The sequence below is a fragment of the Hypanus sabinus genome, chromosome 12, assembly GCF_030144855.1.
Source record: "Hypanus sabinus isolate sHypSab1 chromosome 12, sHypSab1.hap1, whole genome shotgun sequence".
Classification (NCBI taxonomy): Eukaryota; Metazoa; Chordata; class Chondrichthyes; order Myliobatiformes; family Dasyatidae; genus Hypanus; species Hypanus sabinus.
Genome location: NC_082717.1, coordinates 85,118,170 through 85,131,924, shown reverse-complemented (window position 1 = coordinate 85,131,924; position 13,755 = coordinate 85,118,170). Strand labels below are relative to the sequence as shown.

The window sequence follows — 13,755 nt, the reverse complement described above, 5'->3', positions numbered from 1 at the left end:
CGGATATGTCCGTACATGACCTCCTCTACTGCTGTGATGAGGCCAAACTCAGGTTGGAGGAGCAACACCTCATATAGCGTCTGGGTAGCCTCCAGCCCCTTAGTATGAACATTGAATTCTCCAGCTTCAGGTAATTCCCCCCTCCTCCCTTCCACCATCCCACTTTCACTCTGCCTCCTCCTCCAGCTGCCTATCACCTCTCTCATGATTCTGCCACCTTCTACTACCCATAGTGCTTTCCCCTTACATTCCTTCTTCACCTCTCCGACCTATCCCCTCCCTGCTTCCCCTCCCCCACCCCTCGATCTTTCCTCTGATTGTTTTTTCTCCTGGCACCTTCCACCCTCCCCCCACCTTATTTATAGGGCCCCTGCCCCCTCCTCCTTCAGTCCTGATGAAGGGTCTCGGCCCAAAACATTGACTGCTCATTTCAACGGATGCTGCTGGACCTGCTGAGTTCATCCAGCTTGTTTGTATTAAGGATGAGGTATTTGCAGACGCTTGATAAAGTAGACTGAAGTCAGCATGGTTTCCTTATTTTGCCTGACAAATCTGTTGGAATTCTTTGAAGAAATAACAGGCAGGATAGTCAAAGGAATGTAAGTGGCTGTTGTTTACCTTGATGGTCAGAAGGCCTTTGAGGTGCTGCACATGAGACTGCTGAACAAGATGAGAGCCCTTGGTCTTACAGGAAAGATACCAGCACTTATAATAGATTAGCTGACTGGCAGGAGGCACAGATTTGGAATGAAGGTGGCATTTTCTGCTCGGCTGCCAGTGCCTAGTGGTGTTTTGTTCAGACTACTTGTTTCAGGTTAAATGCCTGTGATTTGGATGATGGAATTGATGGGTTTGTGGATAATACAAAAATAGGTGATGTTGAGGAAGCAGGGAGTCTGGAAAGGACTTAGACTTGGGGAATGGGCAAATACAGTGCACGGTCAGGCTCTTTGGTAAAATGAGTGAAGAAATGGACCATTTTCTAAATGGGGAGCAAATTCAGCAAATCAGAGCAGCAAGGGGACTTGGCAGCCCTCATATGCAGGATTCCCTAAAGGGTTAACTTGCAGGTTGAGTCAGTGGTAAGGAAGACGAATTGAATGTTAGCATTAATTTCAAGAGGACTAGAATATAAATATGAGAGGGGACTTGACAGAGGTGTACAAGATAATGAGAGGCATTGATCGTGTGGATAGTCAGAGGCTTTTTCCAAGGACTGAAATGGCTAGCACAAGAGGGCACAGGTTTAAGGTGCTTGGAAGCAGGTACAGAGATGATGTCGGGTTAAATTTTTTACAGAGTGGTGAGTGCGTGGAATGGGCTGCTGGTGATGGTGGTGGAGGCGGATATAATAGGGTCTTTTAAGAGGCTCCTGGACAGGTACATGGAGCTCAGAAAAATAGAGGGCAACGGGTAACCCTAGGTAATTTCTCAGGTAAATACGTGTTCGGCACAGCTTCGTGGGCCCAAGGGCTTGTATTGTGCTGTGGGTTTTCTGTGTTTCTATAAAAGCAAGGATGTAATTATGAGGTTTTATAAGGCATTGGTCAGGCTGTACTTGGAGTATTTTGAGCAGTTTTGGACCCCTTGTCTAAGAAAGGATATGCTGAAATTGGAGAGGATCCAGAGGAGGTTCATGAGAGTGACCCTGGGAATGAAAGGGTTATTGTGTGAGAACTGTGTAATAGTTCTGGGCTTGTACTCACTGGAGTTTAGAAAAATGAAGGGAGATCTCATTGAAACCTATTGAATATTGAAATGCTTTAGATAGAGTGGATGTGGAGAGGATGTGGGGAATCTAGGACCAGATGGCATAGCCTCAGAATAGAAGGATGTTCCTTTAAAATGAAGATGAGGAGGAATTTCTTTAGCCAGAGGGTGGTGAATCTGTGGAATTCATTGCCACAGGTGGCTCTGGAGGTCAAGTTATTGGAGAGGTTGATGGGTTCTTGATTAGAAAGGGCATCAAATGTTGCAAGGAGAAGGCAGATGAATGGAGGTGAAAGGGATAATAAAGCAGCCAGAGTGGATTGACAGACCAGATGGGCCAAATGGTCTATTTCTGCTCCAAGGTCTTATAGTCTGAAATTGACTACCGAGGCATGAGAGGGGAGCTGACCAAAGTTGATTGGAAAGGGATTCTAGCAGGGTACGTAGCTGAACAGCAGTGGCTGGAGTTTCTGGGACCAGCTTGGAAGACACAACATAGATTCATCCTAATGCAGAAAAAAAATTCTAAAAGGAGGATGTGGCAACTATGGGTGACAGTGGAAGTCAGAGAGGGTATATAGTATACCAAAAATTAGTGGGATGCCAGAGGATTGGAGGGCCCTTAAAAACCAACAGAAGGCAACTAAAAAGCAATAAAGAGAGAAAAGATAGGCTAGCCAATAATATAAAAGAAAATACCAGGTTTTTTTCAGGTATAAAGAGCAAAAGAGAGGTGAGAGTAGACATCAGACTGCTGGAAAATGATGTTGGAGAGTGTCCAGGAGCAGAAGTGAGTGTAGTTGATATTTCTAAGGAGAGGGCGGTTGGGAATCTAAAAGGTCAGCTGGACCAGATGAACTACATAATAGGGTTTTGAAAGAGGTAGCTGAAGAGATTATGGAGGTATTAGAGGTGGTCCTTCAAGAATTAGTAGATCTTGGAATTGATCTGGAGGACTGGAAAACTGCAAACATCACTCCACTGTTTATGACGGAATATAGCAAATGACATGAAATTATTGGCCAGTTAGCCTGGCTAATGGTTGGTAAGATGTTGGCATCTATGACTAAGGATAAGGTCTCCAGATACTTGGAGGCAAATGATAAAGTACGCAAGTCATAGTCAGTATGCTTTCCTGTTAAAATTCTTTGAGGAAATACAGGCAGGATAGACAAAGGAAAGTCAGTGGATGTTGTGTACTTGGATTTACAGATGGCCTTTGACAAGAGGCTGCTAAACAAGGAAAGATACTGGCATGGATAGAAGATTGGCTGCCTGCAGGAGGCAAAGAGTGAGAATAAAGGGGCTCTTTCCTCATTATCTGTCAGTGACTCATTGTGTTCTGCAGGGTTCGGTGTAGGGACTGAAAGATGATTTGGAGGATGGAATTGATGGCTTTGTGGCCAAGTTTGTGGTCAATTCAAAGATAGGTGCACTGGAGTGGCAGGTGGTATTGAGGAAACGGAATCTGCACAAGGACTTGTATAGATTAGGAGAGTGTGTATGGTCATGCACTTTGTTAAAAAATAATCTATGTCTTTATTCCTTCTAAACGGAGGAAATGCAGAGCTCAGAGTGTAAGGGGACTTGGGATTCTTGTGCAGGGTTCCTTAAAGTTTAAATAGCAGGTTGATATGGTGGTAACAAAGGCAAATTAAAGCTAACATTGCATTTTGAAAGGACTAGAATATAAAAGAATATAATGATGAAGCTTCACTGGTCAGACTGCACTTGGAGTATTGCGAGCAGTTTTGTACCCCTTATCTGGGAATGTGCTGGTATTGGTGAGGGTCCAGAGAAGGTAGATCAACAGGCCACTACAATTGCCCCTAGTATGTCAGGGTGAGTGGTCGATCTGGGGTGTAGATGCTGGATGGTTTGCAAGACTCAGTAACTGAAGGGCCTGTTTTGGTGCTGGGTGTCTTCTGATCACGATATCTGTGCCTGGTGGGATGCAAGCATATTCTGGTCTCCAGCCTTTCAGACTCTTGCCCTCATGGTTTTCAGACTTTTTTCCAGCATACCTTTCAGATATGATACTTGGAATGGACCCAGTGACTGGTGGTCAGACAGCTCTGTATGTCAGAGGCAATGGTGATCAGTTGGGGTGTGTTGCTAGAGGTAGGGCTGAGCTTGGACTGCTGTCGAGAAACTAGGATCCACCTCGGTGAGTGAGGGATAAATGTTTATGTATCTGATGCTCAAGACAACTGGGGCATTGCCATGGTTTCTTCTTAACTCCCTGGTCCATTTTTCTATTGCACCAACCAGTACCCTCCTCTTTCTCCTGCACAACACTTTTTACAATGTGTACATGTACTTGGATTAGTGGGCAAATGGTGTAGGGAGAGTTTGGACAAATGTGGGTTATTTTGCAGGGTAACTTTCCTACAAAGAAGCTGGTGTGTGGAATTTATTGCCAGTTATAATAGTGGAGGCAAATACAACAGGAACATTTGAGAATCTTTGATAAACACAATGTGCAGGGATAAGAACATTGTGAAGGCAGAAGAGATTAATTAGGCGATTAACTACATTGTGGACCAAAGGGCCATTTCCTCTTTTGGTAATGTTAATCTCTCTATATAGGTTAGAATGAGGAGCCCATGTGTTTGTAAATTATTGACGTGAACGTCATCTATGATAGTGTTGGGTAAATCCAATGATCCATCACTTTTTTCTTGGGATTCATCCATGTAGTACACAATGAATGTGATCAATTTGCAATTTTACTACTACATGCTCTTGTCAAAGCTCTGTGATAGGGTGTGCTAGAAAAGTGGTTGTTACTGGACCAGAGCTCATGATTTCAAGTCCCACATGACGATCAGAATTGGGTTTCATATCACTGTCTTACCATTTGAAATTAATTATTTTGTGGCAGTGATACGGTGCAAAACCATAAAATTATAAATCACAAAATACATGATGCAAGAGAAGGAATAATGAGGTAGTGTTCATGGACTGATCAAAAACTGATGGTGGAGGGGTAGAAGTTGCTTCTGAATCACTGAGTGTGAGTCTTCAGGTTCAGCATAAGAATTTGCATTTGTTTTCAAGATCTGTAAATAGTTGCATATTATAAGAAGACCAAGTGATGGCTTGATTATCAATGTCAGCAAAACAAAGGAGTGAGTATTGACTTCAGGAAGAGGAAACCAGATGTCCATGAACCAGTCCTCATTGGAGGATGAGAGATGGAGAGGATCAGCAACTTTAGATTCCTTTGTGTTATTATTTCGGAGGACCTGCCCTGGGCCCAGCACGTTAAGTGCAATTACGAAGGAAGCACGACAGTGCCTCTACTTCCTTAGGAATTTCATGATTTCTAAAACTTGACAAACATTTGTAGATGTGTGTTGGAGAGCATATTGCCTGGCTGCATCACAGCCTGGTATGAAAACACCAACGCCCTTGAACGGAAAATCCAACGGAATGTTGGGATACGGCGCAGTCCTTCACGGTTAAAAACCCTCCCCACCACTGAACACGTCTACATGAAACATCACAGGAAACAGACAGACAGACATACTTTATTGATCCTGAGGGAAATTGGGTTTCATTACAGCTGCACCAACCAAGAATAGTGAAGAAATATAGTAATATAAAACCATAAATAATTAAATAATAATAAGTTAATCATGCCAAGTGGAAATAAGTCCAGGACCAGCCTATTGGCTCAGGGTGTCTGAAACTCCAAGGGAAGAGTTGTAAAGTTTGACAGCCACAGGTAGGAATGACTTCCTATGATGCTCAGTGTTACATCTCGGTGGAATGAGTCTCTGGCTGAATGTACCCCTGTGCCTAACCAGTACATTATGGAGTGGATGGGAGTCATTGTCCAAGATGGCATGCAACTTGGACAGCATCCTCTTTTCAGACACCACCGTCAGAGAGTCCAGTTCCACCCTCACAACATCACTGTCCTTACGAATGAGTTTGTTGATTCTGTTGGTGTCTGCTACCCTCAGCCTGCTGCCCCAGCACACAACAGCAAACATGATAGCACTGGCCATCTCATCATCAGGGAGAAGGTACAGAAGCCTCAGGACTCTCACCAACAGGTTCAGGACTGGTTATTACCCCTCAACCATCAGGCTCATGGATCAAAGGGGATAATTTCACTCAACTTCACTAGCTAGCCCCATCATTACAATGTTCCCAAAACCCATATACTCACCTTCAAGGAGTCTTCACCACGTTTTTGATATTGCTTATTTATTATTATTTATTTCTCTTTGTACAGTTTGTTGCCTTTTGCACACTGGTTAAATGCCCAATTTGGTGCGGTCTTTCATTCATTCTTTTATGGTTATTTATTATTCTGTTATGGATTTGTTGAGTATGCCCTCAAAAATGAATCTCAGGGTTGGAAATGGTGACATAGGTACTTTGATAATTTCCTTTGGAATTTTTCTTTGAAAGTAGTGAGCCAGCTGGGTTTCAACTAACACCTGTTTGATTGAAGGAGATTTGTCATCCTTTGTACAGTCTGTATGTCCAGTCCCACACCAACACTTAACTACCATCTTATGTTTCATGAAACCTCTGCACCCAAGAGAGCCATGGTGGATGACAAATCTGGCATCTCAGATTCAGATTCAGTTTATTGTCATTTAGAAACCACAAATGCAATAAATTGAGGCTTGCCGCCGAGGAAAAGCCCGCTCGCCGAAAAGACAACAGCACAGCAACATTGGAGGAGAGCGTCTTCAGATGCAATCGCTGCAACAGAGACTGTCACTCCCGTGTGGGCCCGTACAGCCACAACAGACGCTGTTCCACCATCAGCAGCTGAATCAAAACTCTCCAGGCGCAGATCCATGGTCTCTCGAGACTGACGGATGCCACACAATGCAGTTTAAAAAATGAGACAACATTCCTTCAGAATGATATCACAAAAGCATATGACAAAACAGACTACACCAGAAAATCCACATAACTTTTGGCAATCCTGAATCCAGAGTTCGGAGAGGCTGCAGCGTATTAATACCGCGCTACCGTCTTAGCGTGTTCCCCGGAAAGGAGCTCCAAATCCACCAGACAAACAAGACCAAAAACTAAAGCTACAAGACCTGCACAAAACCACAAAGTTACAACATATAGTTACAACAGTGCAAACAATAGCATAATTGATTTTAAAAAAACAGACCATGGGCACGGTAAAAATAGTCCAAAGATGTTAAAGGACTATAAGTTCAAAAGAAATCACCACACAGTTTCCACAAGTCCCCAGGGTCCCAACAGACTCGACATCCCACGCTGGCGGCAGAAGGGAATACCCCCGCTATGGACTTCCACAGCGCTGCCCGACTCAGCCTCACAGACGCAGCACACAATAAAAGCTCCGTCGAACCCAGCCTTGCAGACACAGCACACACCGAAAGCAACCTGACTGCAGTGGACTCCGAGTCCGTCGAACCTCCAAGCCGATGACCATCCCCTCCGGCTCAGCTTCTGAGCACCATCCTCTGCCGAGTGTATTAAGATGGCTCCGCCAACGGCCATTGGCAACGTGACCCCGAGGACTGGGGGCCTGTTCTTCCCAGCAGAGTCCCAGACCTCACAGCAGCAGCAGCAACAAAGAAGGTCTTCCTGAAGATTTCTCGATGTTCCTCCGTGCTCCCACGTCCATTTTCAATCGATTATGATTGTGCACAGCACTCCACTTCACAAATAACAGATAATCAGCTCCGGAGTGGCTGCTGCAAGCCGCCATCTGACAGGAGAATAAGTAGAAGCAACACTGGGCAGTTTGGTCCTTCACACTGCTATTTCAATAAGATTATGCTTTACTTTTACCTTGGCAAGGCATGGTGCAAGCCCAAAATCCTGGGCCTTCCTCTTCTAAAAAGAGGTAAAGTAAGTTAATAATCTTTGTCACTTCAGTTCTGTGTTTTCTAGATCTTGATTCCCCTGAAGCACCCATAGGAAATGTGTCTGCTCTGTTCTAAATTTAAGCAACGTAATCAGACCATGAATCAGATTTTGAGAATAATGTCCTTTGTGTAAGTGATCTGTTCTTGTGATTACCCCTCATACATTCTGTGCTTTCGTCCTTGGGTGTATACTCTTTATAAAACATACAAACATAGAAAATAGGTGCAGGAGTAGGCCATTTGGCCCTTCAAGCCTGCACCGCTTTTAAGTATGATCATGGCTGATCATCCAACTCAGAACTCTGTACCTGCTTTCTCTCCATACCCCTGATCCCTTTAGCCACAAGGGTCATATCAAAGATGGTAATCAGTTTTTTACCCACCCCAGAATGCCACCTGGACTAAAATTTTTATTGTGCTGAATTTCTCATTGTTCAGCTGTGAAAATTTCTGGTTACTAGAACTGTTTATGGCAAATCTGTCCGTGTTAGTTGGTCTAAACCCCCACTGTGACTAAGTAATGAGAGATTTTGCTCTACATGGATACAGTTCTACCTGGAAAGTAACCTGAGAGTGAGTTGCAGAAGACAGTGTACGTTGCATCAGGGGAACAGTATTGACAAGCATGCCTGCCTCCCAGTCATTCCCTTTCTCTCTTCTACGTTCCAGGAAGAAACAGTCATTGAAGGCCCAAGTGACCGGATTCAATGCACTGCCAGTGACTGTGGTGGAGGTGGATGCGATAGGGTCTTTTAAGAGACTCTAAGATAGGTACATGGAGCTTAGAAAAATAGAGGGCTATGCGATAGGAAATTTCTAGGCAGTTTCTAGAGGAGGTTACATGGTCGACACAGCATTGTGGGCCGAAGGGCCTGTAATGTGCTGTAGATTTCTATGTTTCTATGTAACAGCTTCTTCCTCACTATTATCAGACGTCTGAACCAATCAGCTCTTTCATATTCTCTACCCCTGCTGCTATGGTCACTTTAGCATTTTGTATAACTGCAGTTTGAACGACTGTACTTGTCACTATTCTGTTTGTGCTCAGCAATGTATTATTGTTTATCATTCCCATGGGCATTCTTTGCTCTGAGTTTCAGGTGAGCAAGAAACTTTGATTTTGTAGGGAGCAAGGCTTGAAGGACAGATTTTAAAATACCCAATTCAAGGAATTTTTGTTGCACCGTGGTATGTATGATAATAAACTGATTTGAATATTTAAGTTTATTGTCACATACACAAGTGTATAGTCAGCCCTCCTTATCCGAGGATTCCGCATGCACAAATTCAACCACCTGCGAATCGCGAAAACCCAGAAGTGCTCTTCCAGCACTTGTTGTTCGAGCATGTCCAGACTTTTTTCTTGTCATTATTCCCTAAACAATGCAGTATAACAACCATTTTACATAGCATTTACATTGTATTGGGTATTATAAGTAATCTAGAGATAATTTAAAATATACGGGAGGATGTGCATGGGTTATCGTGCATCAGGATTGAAAAAAATCGTAAGTTCTCTTAATAAGTAAGTCGGAACGGGTACATCCGGTATTATTTAGTGTCAGTCAAACGTTTGTCTTAGTATATAGTATATATTTTACCTTTCTATGCATATAAAACACTTAAGAACGTATGTTTCAGTGCCGAGGTCGATCCAGTGACAGACCGCTATTGAATGCGCTCTCCACCATGTCGGGTTGATGTGAGGATCAAAAATCCAAACCCAATAATTAAACCACTGCATTGCTTAGTAATAATTGTAGCTTTCATCGGGGCAGAGCCTTTCTCACTTTATCCTTTAAAATTGTTCCGATCATAGCGTAACGCTTTTACAATGACCAATGGCGTTTCACCTCTTTCCAATCGCTTTACTATTTCCACTTCATTTTCAATCGTGATTATTTTCATGAACAGAAACGCTGTGCATTCAGAGCTCTGGCGCAGGGTCCTAATGTCCACGGCACTGAGACAGGTTAAATAAGGTCCGGGGTTCCGCTGGGTCCTAAGGTCCACCTGGATGGAGACAGGTTGAATAAGGGACTTGAGCATCCGCGAATTTTGGTATCTGCGAGGTGTCCGGGAACCAATCCCCCGCGGATAAGGAGGGCCAACTGTATATACAAGCACAGGTACAATAAAAAACTTGCAGCAGCATCACAGGCACTAAGCATCAGACATAATTTTAACCAGAAAGACTACAGTTAGAACAAAGAAATCTATTGTTGAATGAAGTGTTTACAGTGATGCTACACTGAGGTAGTGATTAAGATTAGAAACAGAACTTAGAAAACCTACAGCACAATACAGACCCTTCAGCCCACAAAGCTGTGCCGAATATTTCCTTACCTTAGAAATTACCTATAGTGTTACCCATTACCCTCTATTTTTCTAAGATCCATGTACCTATCTAGGAGCCTCTTAAACAACCTTATTGTATCTGCCTCCACCACCATTGCTGGAGGCCCATTCCATGTACTCACCACTCTCTGTGTAAAAACAAACAAACATCTCCTCTGTACCTATTCCCCAGCACCTCAAATCTATGTCTTCTTGTGGCAGCCATTTCAGCCCCGGGGAAAAAGCCTCTGACTATCCACATAATCAATGCCTCTCATCATCTTATACACCTCTGTCAGGTCACCTCTCAACCTCCATCGCTCCAAGGAGAAAAGGCCAAGTTCACTCAACCTATTCTCATAAGGCATGCTCCCCAATCTAGGCAACATCCTTGTAAATCTCCTCTGCACCCTTTCTATGGTTTTCACATCCTTCCTGTAGTGAGGCGACCAGAACTAAGCACAATACTCCAGGTGGGGTCCGACCAGGGTCCTATATAGCTGCAACATTACCTCTTGTCTCTTAAACTCAATCCCATGATTGATGAAGGCCAATGCACTGTATGCCTTCATAACCACAGAGTCAACCTGCGCAGCAGCTTTGAGTGTCCTATGGACTCAGACCCCAAGATCCCTCTGATCCTCCACACTGCCAAGAACCATAAATACTATATTCTGCCATCATATTTGACCTACCAAAATGAACCACCTCACTCTTATCTGGGTTGAACTCCATCTGCCACTTCTAAGCCCAGTTTTGCATCCTATCGATGTCACATTGTAATCTTTGACAGCCCGCCACACTATCCACAACATCCCTAACCTTTGTGTCATCAGCATATTTACTAAACTATCCCTCCACTTCCTCATCCAGGTCATTTATAAAAATCACGAAGAGTAGGGTCCCAGAACAGATCCCTGAGGCACACCACTGGCGAACGACCTCCATGCAGAATATGACCTGTCTACAACCACTCTTTGCTTTCTGTGGGCAAGCCAGTTCTGGATCCACAAAGCAATGTCCCCTTGGACTCAATAAGCCTTGGATGGGCTACCTTATCAAATGCCTTGCTGAACTCCATATACACTACATCTACTGCTCTTCCTTCATCAATGTGTTTAGTCACATCCTCAAAGAAATTCAATCAGGCTTGTAACACATGAGCTGCCTTTCACAAAGCCATGCTGACTATTCCTAATCATATTATGCCTCTCCAAATGTTCATAAATCCTGCCTCTCCGGATCTTCTCCATCAACTTACCAACCATTGAAATAAGACTCACTAGTCTGTAATTTCCTGGGTTATCTCTACTCCCTTTCTTGAATAAGGGAACAACATCTGCAACCCTCCAATCCTCCGGAACCTCTCCCGTCCCCATTGATGATGCAAAGATCATCGCCAGAGGCTCAGCAATCTCCTCCCTCACCTTCCACAGTAACCTGGTCTGGTTCCAGTTATTTATCCAACTTGATGCTTTCCAAAACTCCAGCACATCTTCTTCCTTAATATCTACACGCTCAAGCTTTTCATTCTGCTGTAAGTCATCCCTACAATCGCCAAGCTCCTTTTCCGTAGTAAATACTGAAGCAAAGTACAGTACTCATTAAGTACCTCTGCTACCTCTGGTTCCATACACACTTTCTACTGTCACACTTGATCGGTCCTATTCTTCCACATCATATCCTCTTCACATACTTGTAGAATGCCTTGGGGTTTTCCTTAATCCTGTCCGCCAAGGCCTTCTCAAGGCCCCTTCTGGCTCTCCTAATGTCATTCTTAAGCTCCTTCCTGCTAGCCTTATAATCTTCTAGATTCCTATCATTACCTAGTTTTTTGAACCCTTCTTAAGCTCTTCTTTTCTTCTTGGCTAGATTTACAACAGCCTTTGTACACCACGGTTCCTGTACCCTACCATCCTTTCCGTCTCATTGGAACGTACCTGTGCAGAACTCCACACAAATATCCCCCGAACATTTGCCACATTTCTTCCGTACGTTTCCCTGAGAACAACTGTTTCCAATTTATCCTTCCAAGTTCCTGCCTGACAGCGTCATATTTCCCCTTACTCTAACTAAATGCTTTTCTAACTTGACCTCCTATCCCTCTCAAATGCTATTGTAAAGGAGTTAGAATTATGATCACTATCTCCAAAATGCTCTCCCACTGAGAGATCTGACACCAGACAGGTTTATTTCCCAATACCAAATCAAGTACAGCCTCTCCTCTTGTAGTCTTATCTGCATGCAGTGTCAAGAAACCTTCCTGAACAGACCTAACAAATTCCATGGAACTTGGAGGGCATTTTAATCCTGGCAATATTATATAATGCCCCTTGCATTTTGTACGAAGTGATCATGGCTTCCTCCAGAAATGAGCAGAGTTCTTTTTCAATAGTGTCTAAAGGTTAAGTAGTGTATATGTTTAACAGGCTGAACTAAAATAACTTTGTCCTCCTCCTCTTCCAACAGTCTGTTCTGAAAACTGACCAGATTTCAGGAATTCAGGGAGATGTAACGGATAAAAAATTAGAGGAGCTAAATGGGATTCCGGAAGATATAGATACCAAACAAGGTAAGCAAGTTGTGTTTTCTTTTGAGGCCTTGGTTGGGGTTGGGTAGTGAGTGATGATTCTGGAGAGAACAGAGTGATGCTACTTTGAGGTAACTAGGTGTGAGACCCCTTTGGGATTTGGAGACACGACCAGCACAGATTTTCTCCTAGTTAAGTTGGCTTGCAAAATCTTCTGATGTGATCTAGTTCCTCGTGACCATGGGCCCCACAGCAAAACTCAAACATCTGCACAAATACTTGAAATTGCCGAAACATTATAGTTCTTTGTCCAAATGCTGGCAAGTAAGATTAGTGTGGATTGGTCCTGGGTTGGCTGAATGGCCTGTTTTCTGAGATGTATGACTCCAACAGTTGGCAATAATGTGTCTGAGTTTGAATTAGTTAGTGGAAAGAAATGCTTTGGTTGCCCTATATTACACTAACACCAACAGTGGATGTAACCCCCTGGGTCGCCTCAGGCTCGCTCAGCTCATTTCCGTCTAGGGGGAGCAGCCTTCGGCCCCGCCAAACTGGGTAATCAGCTGGTGTGGATGCTGTGTGATGTCCCCGCCTCGCCCAAAAGCAGACAGTACACCATATGCGATTAAATGAGTACAATTTATAAAGGTTACTATAACTAAGTGATTAATAACGATATGGTATATATTGAAGAAAAAAAATAAAAGGCGCCAAACTTATCAAAGTCCAAACCACTTCGTGCACAACCGTTGGAGCTCAATTACTGAAGTCTTCTGGCCACCATTCGATCCCCTCCGAACTCCTCGACTCGCAGCTTAGGACCATCCGAAGTGGTCAACCAAGCACATCTAGCTTCATCCCCCCTCCTCGGAGTACCTCCTGGCCTCGGATCCCCGCTTGGGGTCCGTGTCCTCTCTCTCTCACCCCCTCGCGCCGATCTGCCCAAGCCCGCCAACAATAGCTTACAGACTCAGAAGAAAGAACAACATTAATCCCAATTGGTTTACAAAAGAATACAATTCTTGTTATCAGTAAATTTTAACCCAAACAAGCTCCCAGCACTCTCTTGCAACAAAGAAGCATTCCTACTTTTAACAAAACAAAGAAGCCATTTTGATTACATACACAGTAACAAAGGAAAAAGAAGAAACCCCCTTTACACTGATATGGAACGTCCTACACTTAGATTGTTGACAACTCTAGATAGATGGTATGCACGCTTAGCAAGCAATGGTTGAAGGTTCATTGTATGAGACGTCAATCCATGCTTATCTTGGAACACAGGGTATGGAATGCAGT

The 13,755-nt window shown here is 43.6% G+C and overlaps 1 protein-coding gene across 1 annotated transcript in view; it reads left to right on the top strand.

The window, feature by feature from the left end:
* LOC132403085 (A-kinase anchor protein 12-like) overlaps nucleotides 1–13,755 on the top strand; it is an 80,090-nt gene that overhangs the window by 19,673 nt on the left and 46,662 nt on the right. The window contains exon 2 of the mRNA XM_059986364.1: nucleotides 12,396–12,498. Coding sequence (XP_059842347.1) covers nucleotides 12,396–12,498 — 103 coding nt within the window. The remainder of the gene's footprint in view (nucleotides 1–12,395; nucleotides 12,499–13,755) is intronic.